This window comes from Gekko japonicus, unplaced genomic scaffold (genome assembly GCF_001447785.1).
Source record: "Gekko japonicus isolate JY-2015 unplaced genomic scaffold, Gekko_japonicus_V1.1 scaffold88, whole genome shotgun sequence".
NCBI classification, from domain to species: Eukaryota; Metazoa; Chordata; class Lepidosauria; order Squamata; family Gekkonidae; genus Gekko; species Gekko japonicus.
Window position 1 is genome coordinate 926,869 of NW_015160209.1, and position 22,620 is coordinate 949,488.

Sequence of the window (22,620 nt, forward strand, 5' to 3'; positions counted from 1 at the left end):
AAGTAGCTGGGTTGGAGGGTGGAGTCTATGGCACTGTAACCTGTCTGAGGTCCCCCTCTACCCAGGCCGCTTTTAAAACATGATCCTGGGACCTACACACCACCAGACATTCCAACTGCCTTGCGGGGGGGGGGGGGGATGGGGGGGGGAATGGGGGGAAGTCCAATCAGCTTCCATATGCAAAAGACCTTGAAGGTTCCATATGCAACTGACATTCCAACTGCCTTGCGGGGAGGGGGGTGAGTTTGAGGTGTGGAATGCAGTGAAGTCCAATCAGCTTCCATATGCAAAAGACCTTGAAACGCTGGGCGGGACTGCACAAAGCAGCCAGTCAACCCAGCCAGCGTCTTCTGACTGACAGTTCAAGCGTCCATACACTAAAGGAGTGCATTTTAGAACTTTGGCACCCACTACTCAATTATATATAAGGAGAGATAGATTATAAATTATGTTTTGTGTTAGTTGATATATGTATAGTTGAATTTATAATATAAGGGGTAATTAGGGAAAGTTAGGGATAAGGGTAGATAGAAAGAGTTGGTGAGTTATAATAATGTTTGGTGGTACATGTTGATAATTAAAAGGAAGGAAACAATAGTGAAAGCATTAAATAGGTAAGAATTAAACAAGGGAGTGAGTAGCTAAGAGAGGTTTGTCTTGGGAGATGGAAGTAGTTATAAGACATCTAAATTCTAAAGGGTACTATTAGTAAAAATGTGTTTAACTTTGGAATGGTTGATCTGTTGAATAGTGAAAAGTAAATAGTTTCGTTTTTCTTCTCTCTTTGTTGCTATATGGAGATATTGTGGAGAACAACACTGACCTCTGAAAATTAATTTATAAGATCAATGTGAAAATGTTTTTTAAAATAGCGCAATTAAAAACAGGTATTGTTAAGTCAGTATAAGAAATGTTAATAGAAGAGTGTACTCAAATGTGGAATTCTTTAAATACTTTGGTATAGGAGTTAGGTATTATGATGTAAGATCTGACAGCTAATGTTTTGGCTTGAGTGTATTATGATACAAAATTCAATTCATGTATATGTTGTTGTCTAAGTTTGTGTTTATATGTTTGTCTTATTATGCTTAAAAATTTAATAAATATATTGTAAAAAAGAAAAAAGAAAAGGGATGGAGGAAATGTCAGGGGAAGGGGAAATGAGATACCCCCACAAGTCTTTCCAAGCCACCCATTTGTAAAATATCTAAAACAATAGTCACCACAAAGAACACTGTACTTCTGAAACAACCAAGTCTATGCATCCTCCTTGTCTATTACTGTGATACTGTGGCACAAAACCACCTCTTAAATTAGGATTAATACTCTACAAATTTCGTTTTTAAATACCTGGCATCTAATTCAAGAACTCCAAATTAAATCCCAAATCATCCTTCATTGTACAGTGCAATATGTGATTGTAAATCACCTTTTCTGCTTCGTCATTGATTGATTCAGCAATCTAGAAGTAGTACCTCTAAAAGTGTTTTTCTGTTTTTCACATGTGCACACCAATAGTCGGAGAGGGGCTGAAAAGCCACTTAAATAGTATAGTATGAATTCAACCTAAAGCTGTTAGGTGGGAATTGCTTACCATGGTGCATAAATCCATTGTCACAAAGTGCTGTTCCAAAGATCATTGCTTCTTCTCTTGTCCTGCAATCCCCCTATAAATAGCACAAATATCAATACAGACATCATAGGCTGCAATTTAAAATAAAAAAGAAATCACATATTCTTTTTGCAGCATATGTAGAAATTGGATTTCACATAAGTCTCTGCTGTTTTTGAAGCCTAATATACAAAACTGTTGCACTTATGCCAGAATCTGACTGCTAACATTATTGAACCAATAAAATATATTGGTATACCTAATTAGTATATCCTATTTTAAAACCCATACACAGTTGCTCTCCAGTTGTTCAAATGCTCACACATAAATACTGGCTAGTTCTTCAGTGTCATAAAATAACTTACAAAAATAACTTATTAAAACACTTATAACTAAGCCCATGAATGATTTTCCTCAGAATGACTTGCCTGTAGGTTAATAAGTCTAGAGGAATTATTGCCTGTAAATTAGTCACTGCATGCTGGCAGCTTAGGGCTACAAGCGCTGTGGGAAACTGTTTGGTAGGCCAGACACAGACTGTATGCTTTACACTGCTTACCCCAGTCTCAACTAAAACCTGCATCTATGGGCTATTGTTAAAACCAAAGTGTGAAAATATGTTCTATGTCTTGAAGACATATGTTTTTATTTCAATGACACATTCCTGTCTTTCTTTCAATTACACATCCCAGAAAATGCCTTTATTTCAATTTTTGATGTTACCTCAGTTAATTTTTAATACTATTCAATATTTACTGTTCAAAAAATTCAGCAGGCATACTAACTAAAAAGTGGAAAAATTATTTCAGCTAAGGACATATTTTCTAGAAGGTACAAAGTAAATCAAATTAGTTTGGTATGAAACAGGGGGGGGGGACTAAAAAAGCTTTCCACACTCATATAACACTTCTTTAAGAAGAATGGTAAGGTCACAAAATATCCACTGCTGATATATAAAATGGAAAAAGCCCTACATTTATCAAAGCAGTAAGTATACTTCCATTTTCTCTGCTAGTGCACGTCTATCAGAAAACAGTCCTACCTGAGCAATTAGCCAGTCTATCAATTTATTCGCCATCACTACAGATTTGTAGGTCCTTAGATGATAATCTTTATCTCTATTTAGGAAAAAAGACAACCATATTTTGCTCTCAAATACACATATTCAACATTTGTTGAAAACCCCATTTAATATGATCTGTAATTAATATGATCATTATACTCTCCAGAAATTTTAAAAACATTTCTGCTTCTATTAGCTTCTGTAAAGAAATTTCATTACAAATATTAATTGTACGCCAATCATACAAGTGGAGAAACTGCAAGACTTGCAAGGTTGATCTTGCTCCCTTGCCTCCCCCATGCCTTCCTGGCTGCCCCCACCACATTTCTGTCCACCTGCTCACCAGTTCCCCATCCCCCTATCTGCCATTCTGGAGAAAGCAGAGTGTAGGGTGGCAGTGGGCCCCACTCATTCCCTTTTCCTTATCTACCTGCAGCACTTTAGCTCTTGTGACAATGGCAGGTCCCCCTCCTCCTTCTCCCTCAGCAGACTTTGTATCTCCTCTGCTTTGGAAGATGTAAACCCCCGGTTTTTAAAATGTCGGGATTTTTCTGCAGTTGCTGCCTCAGTGACAGAGAGGAACAGGATGACTACCTGTCCCCCTCAACCACTCAAAGAAGAGAGGTGGCAGTGGAGGGGCAGGCCTTGGTATTGGCGGGGCATCAGCACCTTCTATTCCTTCTTCCTTGCCCACCTACCTGCCTACCCATGCACCTGCCAAGGAGAGGCAGTGGTGCGGGTGGCAGTGGCAATCTCCAGCAGTTCCTCTTCCTCTCCCCACACACAGTTAGTTAAAACTGTCTGCACAAATTCAGAAATTTTGCCTATGTTGGGGAGGATTTAACTGATCCTCCATTTTCAGGGAACCAAAAGTCTACAGAAGAATTTCTCCTCTCTGGCCTCATTCTTTGGGTCTATCAGTTACCGTGGGTGCCAAGGGAGTGAGTAGCTAAGAGAGGTTTGTCTTGGGAGATGGAAGTAGTTATAAGACATCTAAATTCTAAAGGGTATTATTAGTAAAAAATGTGTTTAACTTAGGTATGGTTGATCTGTTGAATAGTGGAAAGTAAACAGTTTCGTTTTTCTTCTCTCTTTGTTGCTATATGGAGATATTGTGGAGAACAACACTGACCTCTGAAAATTAATTTATAAGATCAATAAGACAAGAGGGGACCTGCAAAACTTGTGGAGGGGATTCCATCTCTTTTGTTCCTTCCCTCATTGGGGTACCTACTTGTTTCATTCTCCTACAGAGCTGCCATCTGCCTGGCCAATGCAGCTCCAGCTTTGACTCTCCCATTATTTCCCTACCCATCCAAAGAGATCCTTGCAACTTGGAAGGGGACCCCATCTTCACAGGCCAGCTGCTTGCTGGCCAGCCTACTCAGCTGCAGCACTGCCGCTGCTGCCTCCACCTGCCTTGGTGATGTGGCAATAGCGGCAGAAGCACTGTTGTGGAATCCACTCCCTCCCCTACCTGACTATCTACTTAAGTGTTGCAGAGCAGCTCCTGGTTCTCACACAAACAACCTTTATTGTCATAACAAGGTAGGATACAACAAAACACCTGAGCGAGATTTGAGGGGAAAATAAAAAACAGTCTAAAGAAATTCTCCAAAACAAGCGGTGTAGCAGAAACTAAGTACAGTTGGATCTTAACTAAGAAGAGTAGGCACGTAATCTTCCCCTATCTAGCACTTTAACCACTTTTGGTTTCTATCTCTTTTGCTGCTAGGGCCAGGAACTCCGCCACCTGTTCGGTGACTGAGGAGCGTTTGTCGGCTAACAAAGGTTCTATCTGTTTATTTAACATAAGATTGGGGGCTGGGAGAAGTGGTTTAATCAAGTGGCATCGGTGGGGAGTGAGCAACAGGCAATCTAATAGAATATGTTTTATAGAATCAGGTTCTTTGCCACACCTGCACAATCTCTGTTCGTAAGGGATATCCTTGTACCTGCTAGAAACCACGAACAAGGGGAATACATTGAACTTGGCCAACATAAAGGCTCCGCATTGGCAAGGATTAGGTGCTTAGCATAAAGTTTCCCTATAATTGATAGGAGACTAATCGGTCTGTAGTTCTCGATATTGTTAGGATCGCCTTTTTTAAAAATTGGTGTTATTATGGAGTTTAACCATGTTTCTGGAAGGGAGCCAAATTTGTCGATCAAAGTGAACAAATGTGCCAGTGCAGGGGACCACCACTAAGTGTTACTTTTAAGAAGTTCAGCTGGTATGCTGTCAGGGTCTGGGGCTTTATGAGATTTGAGAGAAGAGATTAATTCAAATACTTCTTCTTGTGTAACAGGCGGCCATACTCCTGGTTCTCCCTCCTCATCCGCATTACTGTGTCCTTGGTGCCAGTGGCTTCCATGCCCCCTCCCCTTGACTCCTTGGCTCAGGCTGGGGGGACAGTTCCAGAGGCTCCTTTTCTCAGGCCACTGGACTGCAAAGGAGAGATAGCAGTGCAGGAAGTGTAGGAATGTTGTGTGTGCAAGTGGTGACAACATTCCTCTCTTCCCCCAGGTTTGTAGAAAAATATCTCCTCTCTGAACCTGGCTCTATTAATCTACATGGGGGGCAGAGTAATAACTAGATATATTGATGTAAAATCTGTTTAGTGCCAGTGACTTTCCAGGAGCTGTATTTTTTAAAGAAACCATGACACATGGTCCTGCCCACTAGGGCCTTGTTTGGATAATATTTCCCCTGCATCTCCTTAAGAAGATATTGAGGTGGACATCAGGCTTTCTGTGGCTTAGACACTCCCTTTACTACTACTTGCATTTACTCTTCTCAATCCTGGGTGAGCCACAAAAACCAAACCAAGACCTTGTATTTATTTTAACGATAATCCTACTCGCACTAGCACTTCACACGTTCAGAATGAAGGCAAGAGATTTGGAAAGGGTTTGTTACCCACCCTGAGCCTTGCAATGCAGGGAAGGGAGGGCTAAAAGTCCAATAAAATAAAATAAATAATAAAATCATAAAGCCATTATAAAACAGGTAAAGAAACTGGCATATGTTGGTAAAATATGCTATAATGGAAAAAAATCAGTTTTAAAGTATAAATATGCTGGGAGATGAGCAGTAAACCAGGATAGTTTTCCTAGTGTGTCTGTGCATGAATCTTGTTCTATTTGAACTTTCTATAATTCTCTCTTTTGTAACAACTCCAGTCCATTCTTCATAACTTCATTACCAGTCCACTAACATTTAGCCCGACATAACCTGGGTAACAATTAAAGTCCAATATTCCAAAAAGAAGCTCTGAAATCCAGACTCACCTTATCACCGGAGTAAATAGACTATGCAGACGACAGTACAATCTTACACCCTGTTAGAAATACAGGTAAACTTAACACTTAACATACTCAAGTAAAATCAGCATACATACTGTCAAAAAATCCAAAATACTTATTTAAAAAAGTACTTTGAAATGTTTATTTTGAACATTTTCTTGAACATCTCCTGAGACCTGCCTCAATGCAACTTACAAGAAAAACAATAAAACCATAAAAACTAACCATAAAAACCATAAAAACAATATAGAGTGACTTAAAATCAAAGCAAACCCCGTAGCCACAAAATACACACACACATGCCTACTAGTACACAGGCTTTTCTTGCATACTATTAACAAGACTTTTCAGCTGTCCTGTCACATGAAGCTGCATTTTAGTGAATCAGATAGGGCTTTTTTCTGGGGGAATACACCAGAATGGAGTTCCAGAACCTCTTCAACAAAATTCTTCTTAAAATTTTTAAACATTCATCAGTTTTCAGTATATGGATTGAAAACTTCATTTCCCTCTTGAGAGTTCCGGCACCTCTTTTACAAAAAAAAAAAAAAAAGAGCCCTGATCAGAACATTGATCTTTCAAGGTCTATGCTGTCTGCTCTGACCAGCAGTGGCTCTCTTTCAGACCACCCCCAACTTCATCTATTCAAATGACACAAATCAGATGGTCTACCACTGTCACAGCTCCTCCCACCTTGACACATGCTCCTTCTGAGTTTTCTTCCTGTATTATAGTTTCACACAAGCAAGCTGAATCATGAGTGAGGATTCATGTAGATAGTATTTTTGATGCAACAGCTACTGTACAAGTGTTTTGTTTTCACTCATGCTCACAGAAACTGAAGCCTGCTTTTGCCTGTATCCATTTGTATCTTATCCATTTTCAACAAATTAAATGGAAGTTTCATGATGAAGTGACTGAAAAACTTTAAAGAATAATTTATAATCCAATTGACTTTTAAATGTTTTAGCACCTGAAGAACATTCTTCTAAGATTCTTCTAAAATTCTAAGAACAAGTTCTGAAAGTAAACCCCATTGAATAGACCTAAGTTTGATTCTGAATAGACCTACTTATGGTGGCACTATAAATTCTACAACAGTGCACTGAGAACAAGTAAACTATACCATGTCATACAATTCAAAATGTACAAGTGATAAGAGCTGAATAGGCAAATGGGGGAAGTGGTCACTGCTGAGCCACTGACCAGCAACAAAAGGAGAAAAGGGGTCAGGGGTCATTTCCTGTGGGAGTGCACAGGAGCGGAGCTCCGACAATAAGGAGCCCAGGGAGTGGGCACATGCAACAAGCCCCACCCCCTGCTCCCAGCAGCCCTCAGTCGGGCCATGAGGAGCAAGAGGCAGCCAGATAAGTTGCAAAAATTTATACCCTGAATATCTTTTTGGTCTCTAGGTACTGCTGGACATAAATCCAGCTATTCTGCTACCCTCTGAAAGCAACCAAGGCTGCAGTCCAGGGCTATTTTGGGGCACGAACGCACGGGAACGGAGTTCCAGCTGGCTTCCAAATTGGCCACACCCAGCAGGAACCTATTAGCATAATAGGACACACCCAACAACAGGAACTCATTAGGATTGACTACATTAGGGGTGTGTGGCCTAACATGCAAAGGAGTTCCTGCTACAAAAAAAGCCCTGGGTTTTGACAACAAGGTAAACAGAATAAGAAGCAAAAGGTGGGTGTGGCTGGATGACCACACTTCTGGTAACATGGGGGTGCAGCCTAATATGCTAATGTGTTCCTGCTGTTGGGTGTGGCCTATTATGCTAATGAGTTCCTGCTGGGCTTTTTCTACAAAAAAAGCCCTGCTGCAGTCTAATCTTTAATCTGAATTTCTGTATCTGAAAAATTAATACTAAAACAAAATACTTATACCTTGGAAATTACGTCCTGCATTTCACTTCTTGGGTAATATGTGCCATCATCATAACGAAATCTGTACAACATGTGTTCAGGCTTGAACTGATGCTTATCAGTAACTAAAAAAAGCAAACATAAAACTGAAAAATTCTAACATCAAGGAAAATAGTTCATGACCTCAGCCATTCCAACATATATATCTTCCAAGGGCTTTGAATTTTTCATTCTGGCAGCCTAATAATTTTATATCTTAGTGCATTCTCTGCCAGTATCCCATAATCTCTTCCCATTCAGAATCCATAAGTATTGTATTAAATTGGTATTATTTGTCCCAATATACATTAATTTGCCTTTAATCTTGTATGCTATTCATTTACTGGGTACCTCATAAGGGAAAGATCCTTCTGGATCTCTGACTAAAGAGCTAGTAAGTAGAACAGAGAGAACAGAAGAAGGAAGCAGTAGCAACAGGAAAAATAACTGCATGTAGCATCTGGAGATGTTTAAGTGGGTGGGCTGCAAAAGAGGAAGCAAGAAATTGCATGCTGCCCATCCTTTGTCTATTGCCTTTTCAGAAATTTAGACTATTTATTCATCTCTCCTATTAAAATAAATCAACTGGCTTTATGGTATGAAACACTCTATTGTACTCATAGGAAACTGGCATTTATTAAATTGCATTTGGTATGAGCAGGGCACAACATCTAAAAAGACAGCTGTGCCTAGTAATGAGTGGCTAGAATGTACCCATGACACCAAACTTGCCATGCAGTTCTAAGCAGAGTTATATTAAGGCCAATGAGCTTAAAAGGGTGTAATTCTGTTTAAGACTGCACTGTTAGAAAGGATGCATGGATAATCACTTATATGTATTGCTATTTTCATTTATATCCTGCTTCCTAACGAAGTAAACTGTGCTAAAGTGGCTTAAAATCACAGAACATAAACAACACATATATTGCAAAGAAAACCATTAAGCAGCATAACCCTCAAAATATATAATCATTTTAAAGCATCCATTTAAAAGCAATAACAGCATGTAGCTGTTTCAAATCCTCATGTAATCTCTCCCAAACAACTTTTAGTAGATATTATATACCACTGATGTAAGAAAGAACTTCACTGCACCTCAGAAATTCCTTGCAGCAGTTCCCTGCAAAAAGTTTTGGAACATCCCTTTCAAGATAGGAATAGATCTACTTCATAGGAATACATCCAATTTCCAACCCTTTAAAGGACACCATGACTGAGGACGTCTGATTTCACTGAGAAGTCCAGGAGAATCAGCAAAACTACACTCCCCCAGTAAAGATTATCCACTAATAGACTAAGGTAATTCCAATTCTAAACACCAATTTTTTCAAGTCCGAAAATGTAAAGACAACTGGTTTCATCTAAGACACCCTGGAGCTGATCTACCACCATGTTCTCTGTAACCCTGGTCAAGGATGGCAGAATTGAAATTAGCTAGGGTTGCCAAACCCCCCGGTTTGCCAGGGGTCCCCCTTTTGGGGGGGTTCTACCCGCCCCTGGCCAGATAGCCAGCGGGGGAAGCCCCACCCCCAACACCCACAGCCACCCACCCGTGTTTCCTCCCAATCCTGTGTTTTCTCCCAAGCCTGATCTCCGCTTGAGATCAGGCTTGCAGGGAAATGGCAGCTTCGTGCACTTAAAAGGGAAATGCGGCTGCTCTTAAAAGGGAAACACCAGCTCCTTTAAGTGCAGGGAACTGCCGTTTCTGGAGATCCGGTGTGCGGGCAGGTGGGGGGGCCGCAGACGTCCCCAACGTGACATCATCACGTCGGGGATGCCCCGCCCCCTCCAGAAACGCCCCTAAAGTCCCCAGCTGGGGATGGAAGATGGACTTGGCAACCCTAAAATTAGCTGATAATTCCCAGGGCCTATAGGATTCAAGATGCTTTCAAAAGCTTCTTTTAACAGGCCAAGGGTCACTCCTTTCCCTAAGGAAGCATAACCAGATGGAATTAATCTCCCTCACCAAGATGAAACCAGCTAGGAAGAGCAAAGGTCTAGTGGAAGAACTGCACTGGTCCAAGGGCCTTATTCACATCTCCACACTCCAAAAACACCTGATGAAGAAAGCTGTGTTTCTCGAAAGCTTATGCTACAATAAAGTTTGTTAGTCTTAAAGGTGCTACTGGGCTTTTTACTATTTTTCAAAACCAGAGTAATTGAAGAAAATGTGATAAGAACTCAAACACTTCATATGTCAAATAAAAATTTAAATAATAAAAAAGCACTTCATATGATACACCTAGAGATAATAAGGAACATTAAAGAAGTATATTTGAAATGTTGTATTAAATAAATTACCATGGTGGATAATGCCATTCTCTAACAAAGCCTGGCCAAGATGAACACCTTCTTCAGGTCTGTGAATCTCTCCAATTTCCAGCAGCCAGGATACAAATTCACTAATTAGAAAAAGAAGTTTGAAAGAATACTATTTTTAGAACTTCTAAAAAAATTCTATGAGGTTATTCATGTTTTATCATAAAACAGATAATAATAAGAAGACATTGGATTTATACCCGCCCTTTACTACCCAAAGTAGTCTCAGAGTGGCTTACAAACTCTTTTCCCTTCCCCTCCCCACAACAGACAACCTGTGAGGTAGGTGAGGCTGAGAGAGCTCTTGACAGAAACTGCTCTTTTTTCAAGAACAGTTCTTATCAGAACTACAACTTGCCCAAGGTCATCCAGCCAGGTGCAAATGGAGGAGTGGGGAATCAAGCCCGGTTCTCCCAGATTAGAGTCCGCGCACTTAACCACTACACCAAACTTGATAAAAATGATAATATATTATGAGAAAATGGTAGAATAAGTCGAGTATGTTGTTATAGTTGCTTTTTAAGCTACCATATCGCATATTTATTGTACATACACATGTATTTTAATCAAGGATTCACCTTAATATCTGCAATATTGCCCTCTGTATTATGTTTTTGTAATCATACCTTATCCCCTATTCCTTTTCTTTATTCTGTATTCTCTTAAAAAGTTAAAACAAAATTTACAAAAAAGAAGAAGAAAGAAACGGAACAATGGACACATGGAACAGCCTTATACTAAATCAGACCATTGGTTCATTAGGGTACTGTTGGCTAGTCAGACTGGCAGTGGCTCTCCAGAGTCTCAGGCAAAGTTCTTGCACATCACCAATACCTGATCCTCTGGACTAGAGATTCTGGGAATTGAATACCTTCTGCAAGCCAAGCAGATGTTCTACCACCAAGCCACTCCCCAATGATGGAAGAATTGTGGCAACAGGTGTAGTAGCAGAGCTGTGGTTGCAACAGGACAGAGTTCAGTTTTTAATTTACTATATAGCAATGGATGTCACACATCCAAAAATCAAGGTCCTCTATTTATTTCAGGCCTTGTGACGTAGAGGTGCACATTAAATCTGGCACTCTGAACCTGTATATGGACACACAGTCCATGAGTAGTGTCACTAGAGGCAGTTTCCAATTGTTGTTAAACCATCCCCCTCCTCTATTTATGAGGAGTATTTATCTTGTGGACAGGCACCTGGGACTATCTGGAGAAAGATGAATAAATTCTTAAAATTATGTTCATTTATAGAGATATTTAAAACTTCATTAATCATGACTCTTTTCTCCCCCTTTAGAGTTTCTAGGGTTAAATATAGTCCTTTTCATATATTTATATATTTAATATAAATATAATCCCTTTAAAGTTTCTGGAATTAAATATAATTGAATAAATGTATACAATTGCCTCAAACTTAATATGGTCATTTTGATTTTATGGTTGCACTTGAGAATCTATAAAAGTAATAAGCCCATTTTAAGGTGTCATGAACAAATTCCACTTTATTTGTGATGATAACCCTGATCAATCTCCTCTGTTCCTGTGTAGAGTTATTGAAGACTTTTAGGTTTACCTGCTGTGAAGTTCAAGTTCAGGTGCTTCAACATACTGGAGTTTGTTTCTTACTTACTGTTAAATCCTAGTTTAGACTATTTAGTTGTGGGCAAGAAACTAACTCAATAAAGGTGTCAATAAAAAAAATCAGCAACAATAAAGATAACAAAATATTGTTAAATGTCAAATAGAAGTCTAAAGGTTTAAAACTTAGTATAAAAACTGTCAAATATCAGCAGCTGAAATAATTTAATATAGTAGTTAAGATGTTTTAAAATAAAGGTGTCATAATAATCAATAGTTGAAATAAGGTTCAAGTGAAATAAGAATGGTGCATACCTCCCTAGGAAACACTTGGGAAAGGTAGTTAATTTTCTCTTTCTGTCCTTTATCAGGTTCCCTTGCCTGCACATCATTTTGTAAAGTTTCTCTCCTTGTTCAGAGATCATTGCCCAAGTATCTTGTTCCATGCCTAGTTTTAGACCTGCCGAACAAAATGAAAACATAATTTTAAAAGTATTTCCAGGAAATGGTACCTATCATTTTACTGACAAAGTGATCAAAGACATCTTGGGTGTATTAAATAATATCTAAGTTTCTTTACATTCAAAGGCCTTCATAACAAAAATGAAATAGCTTAAGAATTCAAGTTGGCCTCCTTCCAACAAAGCAATGTGTACATCACATAAACAGAGATGCCGAACAAGTTCTGGTTTAATACCTTATCAGGATCACAGAGGTGGGAAAGAGCTCTGTCTGTAGAGACCTGATGAGGACCTGGTCTATTTGAAGTATTAGTACTCACTTTAAAATCTTATATGTCTTGGGTCCAGAGTTCTTGTGGGATACCAGGCCACAGTCACATGAACACATAGAAATTCAGTTGCGAGGCTTCTGGTTTATGGCGACACACTGGCGGATGCATCTCCTGGACCTCCTGGGGATGTGATCTGCGCACCAGCGAAAAGGAGGGGGAGCGACGGGTCGCTACCCCCCCCAGGAGCCTTGGCAAAAGGCTCCTAGCCATGGGGCTTTTGAGGGGTGGCTTCTTCGCCAGTGTGATGCTGGGGAATTGAGGCGTTCCTCTGCCCCGACGGTCCTGCCGCTGAGTGTCCGTATGGATCTAGAGCCGCTGACCGGGACAAGCGTTGGAGATCAAGCATTTTCAATGTATGCCGAGCAAGGTCGTATGACCAACAATGAACTGTGAGTTGGGTTAAAGTGAAATGAGAATTTATAAAGAAAACTACCCCCTGGGAATGGCGAAAAAAGGGAGCGGGGGAGGGCCCCCTCCCATATGCACGAAGTAAATAACTAAGGGGGGAGCGGAAGAAAAAGCGTTATAATCTGTTTTGAGATACTTACCAAAGTGCGGATAAGCGTGTGGGCATATTTCAGAGACTTTAGCAAGTTTTCATAAAAGTAAACAATCCATAAAGTTAACGAAGAAAAGGGCAGAGAAAGACAAACCTTAAAAATGAAACCAGCTAGAATCTTGAGCTCTCGACCGGAAGAGACCACCGAGCTCTCCAAAATGTTGGCAGAGTCCTTGCGCCCTGTGCTGGACCAGATGACTAACATAGAACAACAGCTGACGAATCTAAACCAGAATCTTGCAACTCAGCAGCTCCAACTGACTGAGACTTTAAAACTAACGGAGCAAATGGCTGAGAAGGTGAAGGAAATGGACGCCAACACCAAAAAAGTCAAGAAAAAGGTGCAAAAGCTGGAAAAGAAACAGGCCTCGGAAGAATCACAACTTTTACAGCTGCAAATGGAAAAAGCAAATTTGGTCCTACGGTTTCAAGGGGTCCCAGAATTAAAAGGTGAGAATCTAAAGCAACTCATGAGTGAAGCATTAGCCCCAGTTACAGATTTGAAAGCGGAGTATCTTGCAAGCGAAATGGACGTGGTCTATAGGTCCTATTCCGTGTACATCAAAAAGACTAATCTGCCTGGGGAAATAGTGGCTAGATTCTCAAAGCCCATTCTATCCTGAAAGCAACTACAGGAGCACCCTTGAAAATCGGGGACAACACCATCAGGATTCTAAAAGACATTCCATTTGAAATAAGACAAAAAAGAAAGGAATATAAAGATTTAATCCTTTTTCTTCAAACAAACAGCATTGTCTGCAGGTGGTTAATTCCAGAAGGAGTCATTTTCAAACTACAAGATAAAAAAGAAAAGATTGACTCTGTTTCCAAAGCACTTGAGTTCCTGAGAATGCAGCTGGGAGAGCCAGCCGAGGTTGAGAAGGAAGAAGAGATGATGACAGCAAATCCAGTGGCGAATTGGACTCGGTGTCTTCCAACGAGGACTCTTTTTCTGATAAGAGGGCGGCTGCCCCCAAGCGTACATATAAATTGAGGATTAGAAAAGATAAGACAAAATCTGAAGTGTGCCTTTAAACTTTAGTTGTATTGTGGGATGTTCTGGGGTTCTCTTAAATGGATAAAACATTGGACAAAAAGATAAAGAATTTAGCATAGCCAACTATGTTCAAAGTAATACTAGCAATTTAAGATTAACATTTATATAAGCTGTTGTTATGATCTCCTATACTTGGGGTTTTAGTTAGTCGTGGTTTTCTTTCCTTTCTCCCTAGATGTAGTTAAAGGTAAAGGTAAAGGTAAAGGTTCCCTTGCTCGAAAGCCAGTCAAGTCCGACTCTAGGGTTGCGGTGCTCATCTCCGTTTCAAAGCCGAAGAGCCAGCGCTGTCCAAAGACGTTTCCATGGTCATGTGGCCGGCATGACTAAACACCAAGGCGCACGGAATGCTGTTACCTTCCCACCGAAGTGGTACCTATTTATCTACTTGCAATTTCTTGCTTTCGAATTGCTAGGTTGGCAGGAGCTGGAACTAGAGATGGGAGCTCACTCCGTCATGCGGCACACTTGGGTCTCGAACTGCTGAACTACCGACCTTCCACAGCCTGCAGTTCAGCGTCTTAACCACTTGAGCCACCGCAGCTTAGTTACCCCTTCCCAATTTTTCATTGTAGTTTGTTTTCATTGTAGTTTGTAGTCTATTAAAAAATGCAATAAAAAATCCCCTTCAGGGGGCTAAAAAGAAAAAAGAAATTCAGTTGCATTGGCTTCCAATTCGTTTCCAGGCTCAATTCTAGGAGTTATTTTTAATCCAAAATAGCCTTAATTTGAAGTGACTGGCTAGAATCCCACAGGAGGACCTTTTAAAATCTCCAAACTGTGGAATTCCCACAGGAGGTAAGATTAGCATAACCTTTAAAGGTCTTCCTTTAAAAATGAAGATTCGCTCACTCTAGAAGCCCTTTGAACTAGATTGAGGTTGCAGTCCCAGATGCACACATGTCTAAGAGTAAAACCCATTGAACTTAGTAGGCAATTCATCTTGGGAGGAAAAGCTACATTTACATGCATACTAAGTAAACGAACAAACATCATCCATGTACTTTTAAATGTTTTCTTGGCATATGGCTTATGGGGTGTTAAACCTGAGCACAGTGCTGAAGACAGTACTTCCTTGCAGGTTGATAGATAATGCATAATGCAGAAGAACTTCAGCAACTACCAGTAGTGAGCCAGGTCCAAGTACCTCCCAGCCTACTTAAGCTAAGCCCTAGGAAGACAGCCTGGATCAACTGGTCCACTGTGTACAAGCTTTGTGCTCCAGTGGCAAGAACCTTGCACCACTTTGAGGGAACCTGACTGGCCCTGAGTACAGGACAGTCATCCCTAGGGTTCCATCCCCCCGATAGGGGTGGAGGTTTACCCACTTTTTTGGGGGGGTCAATCTGCCTCCACTCAGCTGGCCAGTGGGGGAGCCCCACCCCCAAGCAGCCCCATCTACGCCGACGTGCCCAGCGCAATGACATCACCCAGAGGTAACATCATCACACAGGGCATGTTGTGTGTGTGTGTGGGGGTGCTCTAGCATCTGAGAAAAAACTCTATGGTAACCATAGACTCCAGGACAGCAGGCTGGAGCCCCCCACCAGCAATAGGTAGAGAGCTGGCAACCCTAGGCATCCCCCCCCATGGCACCCACAAGAAAACACTATCCAAATGCTTTCTCAGTAGCTGTAGCTGACTGCTGTATTTTGAAAAAATGCATATCCTACCATTAGAGTTTATGGGGAACTTTGTAGTAGTATTAAAGTATTAAAGTATATCTGTGTTGCAGTTGTTTGCTCATTATGTTATGAGTAGTTTTGTAATACAAATTTTTCACTTTAAGTTAATATTAAGGAGAGTTATCTAAATGTACATCACTTAAGGTTCCTGTGAACAGGGTAACTCCTAAATAACATCTGGAAACCTTCACTTGTAGCCACAAGACATTCTGAAACTCATGCCTGCTTTTGCAGGCCAATGAAACAAACAAACTATTCATTATAGCATCATTCCCTTCAGGGCAAATACACATCAGAGATGATTTGCTAGGTATCTTACACTTCCTTTGTTATCTTAGGACTCGTACTGCCCATAAGCAAAAAGAGAGAGATCCTTATCTGCAGAAATACAAAGAAATTATTGCCCGAGTAAGGCATTTTTAGTTAAGTAATCTATACTGACTACTTAGACATTTAAAATGTAAACTGCCCCTCAGAATAAAGGAAAGGAAAGGAAAAAGGAAGTGAAAAGAAAGTGTTTCCCCTTGAACAGAGCAATCAACTATTAAAATTACTGGAGAAACAAACATCCAGGTAATATGTCTGCAATGTAACATATACCGTCCCTTCTCTTTCCATCTACTAATCACCAGAAAACAGCTGTTTGCTATCCTAGGTCAGATAACCATACTTGCTAGGAGATATAAAATAAATTCAGATAACCCTGATATTTTAGGCACACAAAGGAGAACATACCCATCATGTCTACAGATTGCCAAATGTATAGTGACTACACAGCTCATTGTATATTGAAGCTTTTCAAACATCACCATACAATAGGGATCCCAGCCCATAGTGATTTGAAAAGTCTGAAAGGACTGATTTTCATCCTATGTATTGGGTTACTAAGGAAACCAGAAAAACAGCTATAGAACCAAGTTAGCTAATAAAGGCAGGATCAGAAGGACAAATAAAAGGAAATACACTCAAATGGTAGTATCTATTTCTCTTATGCCACAGTAGCTTCTATCCACAAATCCAAAACATCTATATTTTTCTGGAAGACTCAACTGAAGATAGAAAACTAAGAAAAATATTGCCCTCCTCCATGTGACCAAGCTAGATTAGACAGCAGTAGGTTGTTAGCAGATCTCCAACCTTTTTAAACTCAAAGGCAGCCATGGGCAATGGGGCAAATCAGAGCAGGCCTATGGCACTGGCAGGGAAGTTTTATTCCTTTCCCCCAGCACTGTTTATCTCAATTTAAACCACTAACCAAATAACAACTAGGGAAGGGATTAAATGGAACAGAGGGAAAGTTTAAACCCCCACCTCAATCTAGTTAGGTGGTTCCACAGCTACTTAAAAAAAATGGGAGATCCAGTCACAGATTTTCTACCATCTTATCCAAGTTTACCTAAAAGCACGCACACAAATAATGACTAGAAAATTAAACCAGACCACAGAACTGGGAAACCATGCAGATAAATAAATGGTAAATCACATCAAACATTAAAGTTAAACGTTCTCTTGGTTGAATTCCTCTGTACTCAAGTGTTTCTTTGCATGATGAGTATTAATATATTAAGTTGGGCAATACCCACAAAATTTAATTGTAAGGAGGAGCAGTGTGAAAAAATATCCCCTTCCTCCTTTATTTTTTATCAAATAACAATTGGGAATTTCACATTACCCTTTTGAAGCCATTTTTAAGCCATTATTGTACCGTCTTGGAGTAAACCGGTACAGGGCTGCCATTTCACACAGCCTTTCCCCTACCAGTAAGGAGCCGTCTCTGAAGCGGTTTGGCATTTCAGACTGTACCACTTTGTTTTCCCGCCCTTTTTCGCCCGCGCGGGCGATCTCTGTCCTTTTTAAAAAAAAAAAACACATTCATTTTAGAGTGCTGTACCGCTATAGCGCTATAACACAACACCAAAACAGTGACCTCCATTGGAATGCCTGGATTCCACTGGGATACATGAGATTGGTTTGTTTTGTGCTCACAGAGTTCCATTGGGGAAATGTTTCCTCTGAGTGGATGCATGATCTAGAATTTCCATTTATCTTCTGAAATAAAAGTTTGTCCTGTGTTTTGAAATCATAACCCTCAGATTCTCCTGTGTGCTCTTAATTCTGCCTTGATTTGCTAACAATCTAGGGTTCTCTGGTCATTCCTGCCTAAAGTAATGGGGTGGGTGGTTGGGGGGGTGTTATCTGACTAAACCACAGCAAAGGTAGACACATATCAAGGGACATATCACTTACTGACAACCTGCCTATATTGCAGCCGCATTGTTTTAGTGTAGCACTGTTCTGGTGTCCTGTCATGCCCATGTTTGGCCATCTCCAAAGAAATCTTATGGAAATAAATATAATTTATTTGGGATGAATGCAGAGCTTCCTGGATTCTGTCATCCCCCCACAATGCAAGGAGGTCAACAATCTCCTGCTCCTTCCAGGCTACCCCCCTTGTCCCACTTATCCTCCTTCTAGTTGATCAGCAAAATTACTCTAATCAGACAAGCCTACCACTCACCAACTTCAGCCCACAAAAATAAGAGGTTTGCCTCCCTGCCCTTTATACCTGATCCAGCTCTGTGCCAGTCACTTCCCAGCCAATCGCCTCTTGGCATGGATGGATGCACATCAGGCTGCATCAGCAACATCTGTCTCACCAATCACTGATGCCCTGATCTCCCTCCTAAACCTGCTGTCCAATGAGCATCTTCTCCCCAGCTGACAACCTGACAATCCATCACCTTCCCCTGATTCACAGTGGGCATGGAAAGGTTAGCAATAATTGTCACACCAATCACTGATGCCCTGATTTCCCACCAAAGCCTGCTGTCCAATGAGGTACTTGTTTCCAGGTGGCAGATATAGCCACCTCATGTATCCCAGGGGAGTCCAGGCGTTCCAATGGGGTCGCTGTTTCGGTGTTGTGTTATGGCACTATACCGCTATAGCACTCTAAAACAAACATTTAAAAAAAGGGACGGAGATCGCCCACGCGGGCGGAAAAGGGCGGGAAAACAAAGTGGTGCTGGAGGAAGCGCTACAGGGTATTTTACACAGCACTCCATAGCGCTTCAGAAATGGTATAGAAAAGTGAAGACCACTTGGAAGCAGTTTGCAGGTAAAACGGTTCAGAAACGCTTCCCTAACGGGACAGAAGCATTTCTGTCAAAAGTGAAAATATATTCCGGTAGGGAACCATTACTAAAACAGTTAAGTCTGAAATGTCAGACCAGAAACCGTTAGGGAACAGTTCTTGAATTGGAATATATCGGCTGTCTGAAATTCCCCAACTTTTAAGATCACTAGATCTCTGTGTCAGAAAGCCAGCTGAATTCTCTTTTCAGATATACTTGCGTAAACTTTTTGAATTAGTCTGCATTCATGTAAGTAAGCAGATTTTTGGTTAATATCCTGTGAAGCAAACAAAAGAGTGAAAGCATTGTTTTATTCATAGTGAATGAAATGCTGTTCATAACTTTTAGCTATGGTTTTTGAATTTTGCAAACTTATGTTGATGAATCATATGTTACTCTGCTTATAAGTGTCAGTACATCCTGCTTTGTAAAAGAGGAGTCTACAAAGATATTTGGAGGGGGAATAGAAATGTATAGGTTGCCAAAATAAAACATGAGAGGTGTGACAGATACTCCTCCCATCTTGTTTCCTTCAAGGCATCTAGCTATACATTTAGCAGGGCCTTTCTAAACAGTGAGTTGGCTCTTGCAAGCTTCACCCAATTTGACTACTTACTGAAGCCAACTCCCCTGGTGTCTTGTAACAATTTATTCATGAATGTCCTCCAACACCTTTTCAGAGGTCTCAAGAGGCTGCTAGGGGAACAGAGAGGCAGGGAAATCCACCTCTTTAGTGCCTTGTACTCACAGCTTGCAGAATCCAACCCACTAGGTTCTTTGTGCATGAAAAGAACGGCTCTCACACAGTCCAGGTGGGGAATCCATTCCCTTATGCTAAGCAACTATTATCGGGATATCCAGGGGTCATTTCCTGCAGGAGCACACAGGAGCGGAGCTCTGGCAGTAAAGAGCCCAGGGGGCAGGCACATGCAACAAGCCCCACCCCCTGCTCCCCGCCGCCCTCAGTCAGAGCAAGAAGCAGCCAGGTAAGCTGCAGAGCCCCCCCCCGGCCCCCTGGCCCAAAACAGTCCAGGGGCACCTTTAAGACCAGGTTTTATTCAGGTACAAGCTCTCTCTCCTCTGCGAGGACAGATCTGCATGTCCCCCCCCCCCAATAGCTAGCAATTCAAAACAGTCCAGTGGAGCCTGAGTGGTGGGTGTTGCCTTCTGACACACTTCCGGTGATGTCAAGGGGTGTGGCATATGCAAATAAGTTATGCTAATGAGTTGTGCTAATGAGCACCTACACCTCTTTTTCTACAAAATGACCCCTGGGGATATCCAAATATCTTTCAGTCTAAATATCCCTGTTCATGGAAAATCCTGATACAAATTGCAACACACATACAGCCCACTGATGGTAAAATGTTAATTGTTCCTCCAGCTAGCACCTCTTTTACTTCTATGACTAGTGTGATGTACATCCAACCACCAACTGATTATTGATACATTTGGTGAGTACGGGCATATTTCAGCACCTCATGAAAATATCAAAGGTATTTTGACAATTTTTTCTTCATTTTGGAGTTTTCTTCATTTTGACAGTAAGCTATCATACCCTCTGCCATACAGCACTGCTACATCATATCTTGAGTCCTTATTCCCATTATTTCTCTACTTGAATGAACAGAGAGGGGAAAACACATTTGTTGAACTGTGATAAAAAAAAAGATTAAGGAAAATCTAACATCAGCCCTCTCTGTAAAGATTCTAAGAGCTGCAGCTCAGACAAGCAGAATAAAGAGTAGGAAAGTATGAATGAAGGCAATAGAGCAAGGAGAATCTTTGAAAAGATACTTAAGTTTCTACATGCCTTCTGACGCTGGGAACAATGGCAAAAAAAGCACACAGCCAAGTTCTTTCCAAGTGTAACATTATCTACTAAGAAAAAAATCCAGTGTAACGTTTGTACTCACCTTTTCTTCTCTCTCTTTCTTTCAGAATAGCTTCCAGCCACTCCTGCTTTTCTTCAGCTGTTTTTGCCATGCACACAAACCATTTGTTCTTTGCAGTATTGTGTATCTTCCAACCGTTTATAACAATATGGCCACTGCTGTGGTAGTCAGCTGGAAAAGAGATAGTAGAAAGACCATAAAAAGTCCACACCAAAGGTCCAACTAGATGTGCCCCGTGGACCCACTATTAGAACCTACCACCATTTTTAAAAGGCAGTCATAGAATCACCTAATACAAATCAGGGCTGTGGCACTAGTGGAGGATGCTAAATCTTCCCATTCATCTTTCTCCCAATCTGAGTCACCAAGAGCTACTGCAAGAAAATAACATATAGGTTTTATCTGTGTGCCTACAGATCCCAGTGCCAAGTACGAGGCTGTGAGAGAAAGGCCTAAACTTCCTTCTTCTATGGTAATGGATTAGATCTGAACCTTGTACTGAGTTGCTTTTAGCCTTTAAAAAAAATCTCATTCAGTGCTGAAATATGCAAGTGTCAGAGGAAGTGCTGTGGGTTGATTTGCCTGGCCCCAGCTTGCTTTAAATGAGGCACAAGGCGCAATCGGCTAAGGGCAAAGCAGAGTAGCCAATCAGGTAAGGGTAGCTGGCTGTTTTGCCCTGCTTGCTCCCTTTCACCTTCAGCTTTCTTACTGCAGCTGACTGACCCTCCCTCCCTAGTGGCACCATGTGATTAGCTAGTTACTGTATATAGGGCCAAGCAGGAATTTTGGGAAATTCTGGGTAACTGGCTCTGCTGGGAGCCCTATTTTCTGTCATGCCTGCCCCCGACATGGCCTCAGAAGCAGGGCTTGTCAGCCAGGGACAGGAGGACTTGGCTCCTTTAACAGAAGAAACTGTAAGTCCTGAGGAGGATACCAGTCAGCAAGAGCCACCTGTGGTCGATCAGGTACTGCGGAGCACAAGTGCATCACCACCAGACTCTCCTCCACCTGTCAACAGGCTCCGAGACCAAAGGTGTCAGGAGCTGAATGAGAGGCGAAAGGCTGCACGCATGCGTGGTCGACGCTCGCTCAGCCCTGAGTTTTGACAGCAGCCTGGACATTGTTTCAGGGAGCTAATGAGATAATGAGCCAGCATGCTATTTCAGCAGACCTGTTGCCTTGAGCAAACCGTGCTGGCAATGTTGATGTCAGGACCAGACACTCTGTGTGACCTTGCTTCAGATCTTGCGGATTCTTCGGTTTTGACTCGGTTGGTGTTTTGGACTTTCGGCATCTGTTTATCTGCTCCTGATTTACGGCGAACTGACCCTTGGTGTTGCCTGACTACGGCTTCAGCTCTGCACTTATCGGACTCAGCGTGATTTATGGACTACAACTCTTGGTATGTTTTGACTGCGGCTGTGTTAAACTGTTTGGGACTTGTTTGAAAGGCTTTTCTGACTGAACTCTCGGCTGACCCCTGGACTGGCTCTCAGACCTGCTTTGCTAACTGTTGCTCACTGGACCTGACCATGACATTCTCACCTGTTCCATACTGTTTCTGTGGACAGGGTTTCCCCCCATCAAATCTGCCTGGTTGTAACTGGCTAGACCACAACTAGTTGACAGAAGTAGGGTGGTTACTCTGGATATGTAGGTGTCAGTAGGGTTCATCAGAATGTCCCCTGAGATATGTGTGTGATAGA

At 41.3% G+C, this 22,620-nt stretch overlaps 1 protein-coding gene across 1 annotated transcript in view; it reads right to left on the reverse strand.

Moving 5' to 3' along the window:
• Positions 1-22,620, reverse strand: part of PREX2 (phosphatidylinositol-3,4,5-trisphosphate-dependent Rac exchange factor 2) — a 221,094-nt gene that overhangs the window by 120,991 nt on the left and 77,483 nt on the right. Inside the window, exons 9-15 of the mRNA XM_015408888.1 lie at positions 20,936-21,085; positions 12,110-12,254; positions 10,196-10,296; positions 7,877-7,980; positions 5,967-6,016; positions 2,655-2,730; positions 1,595-1,667 (exon numbers count right to left, since the gene is read on the reverse strand). Of these exons, the coding sequence (XP_015264374.1) occupies positions 1,595-1,667; positions 2,655-2,730; positions 5,967-6,016; positions 7,877-7,980; positions 10,196-10,296; positions 12,110-12,254; positions 20,936-21,085 (699 nt within the window). The remainder of the gene's footprint in view (positions 1-1,594; positions 1,668-2,654; positions 2,731-5,966; positions 6,017-7,876; positions 7,981-10,195; positions 10,297-12,109; positions 12,255-20,935; positions 21,086-22,620) is intronic.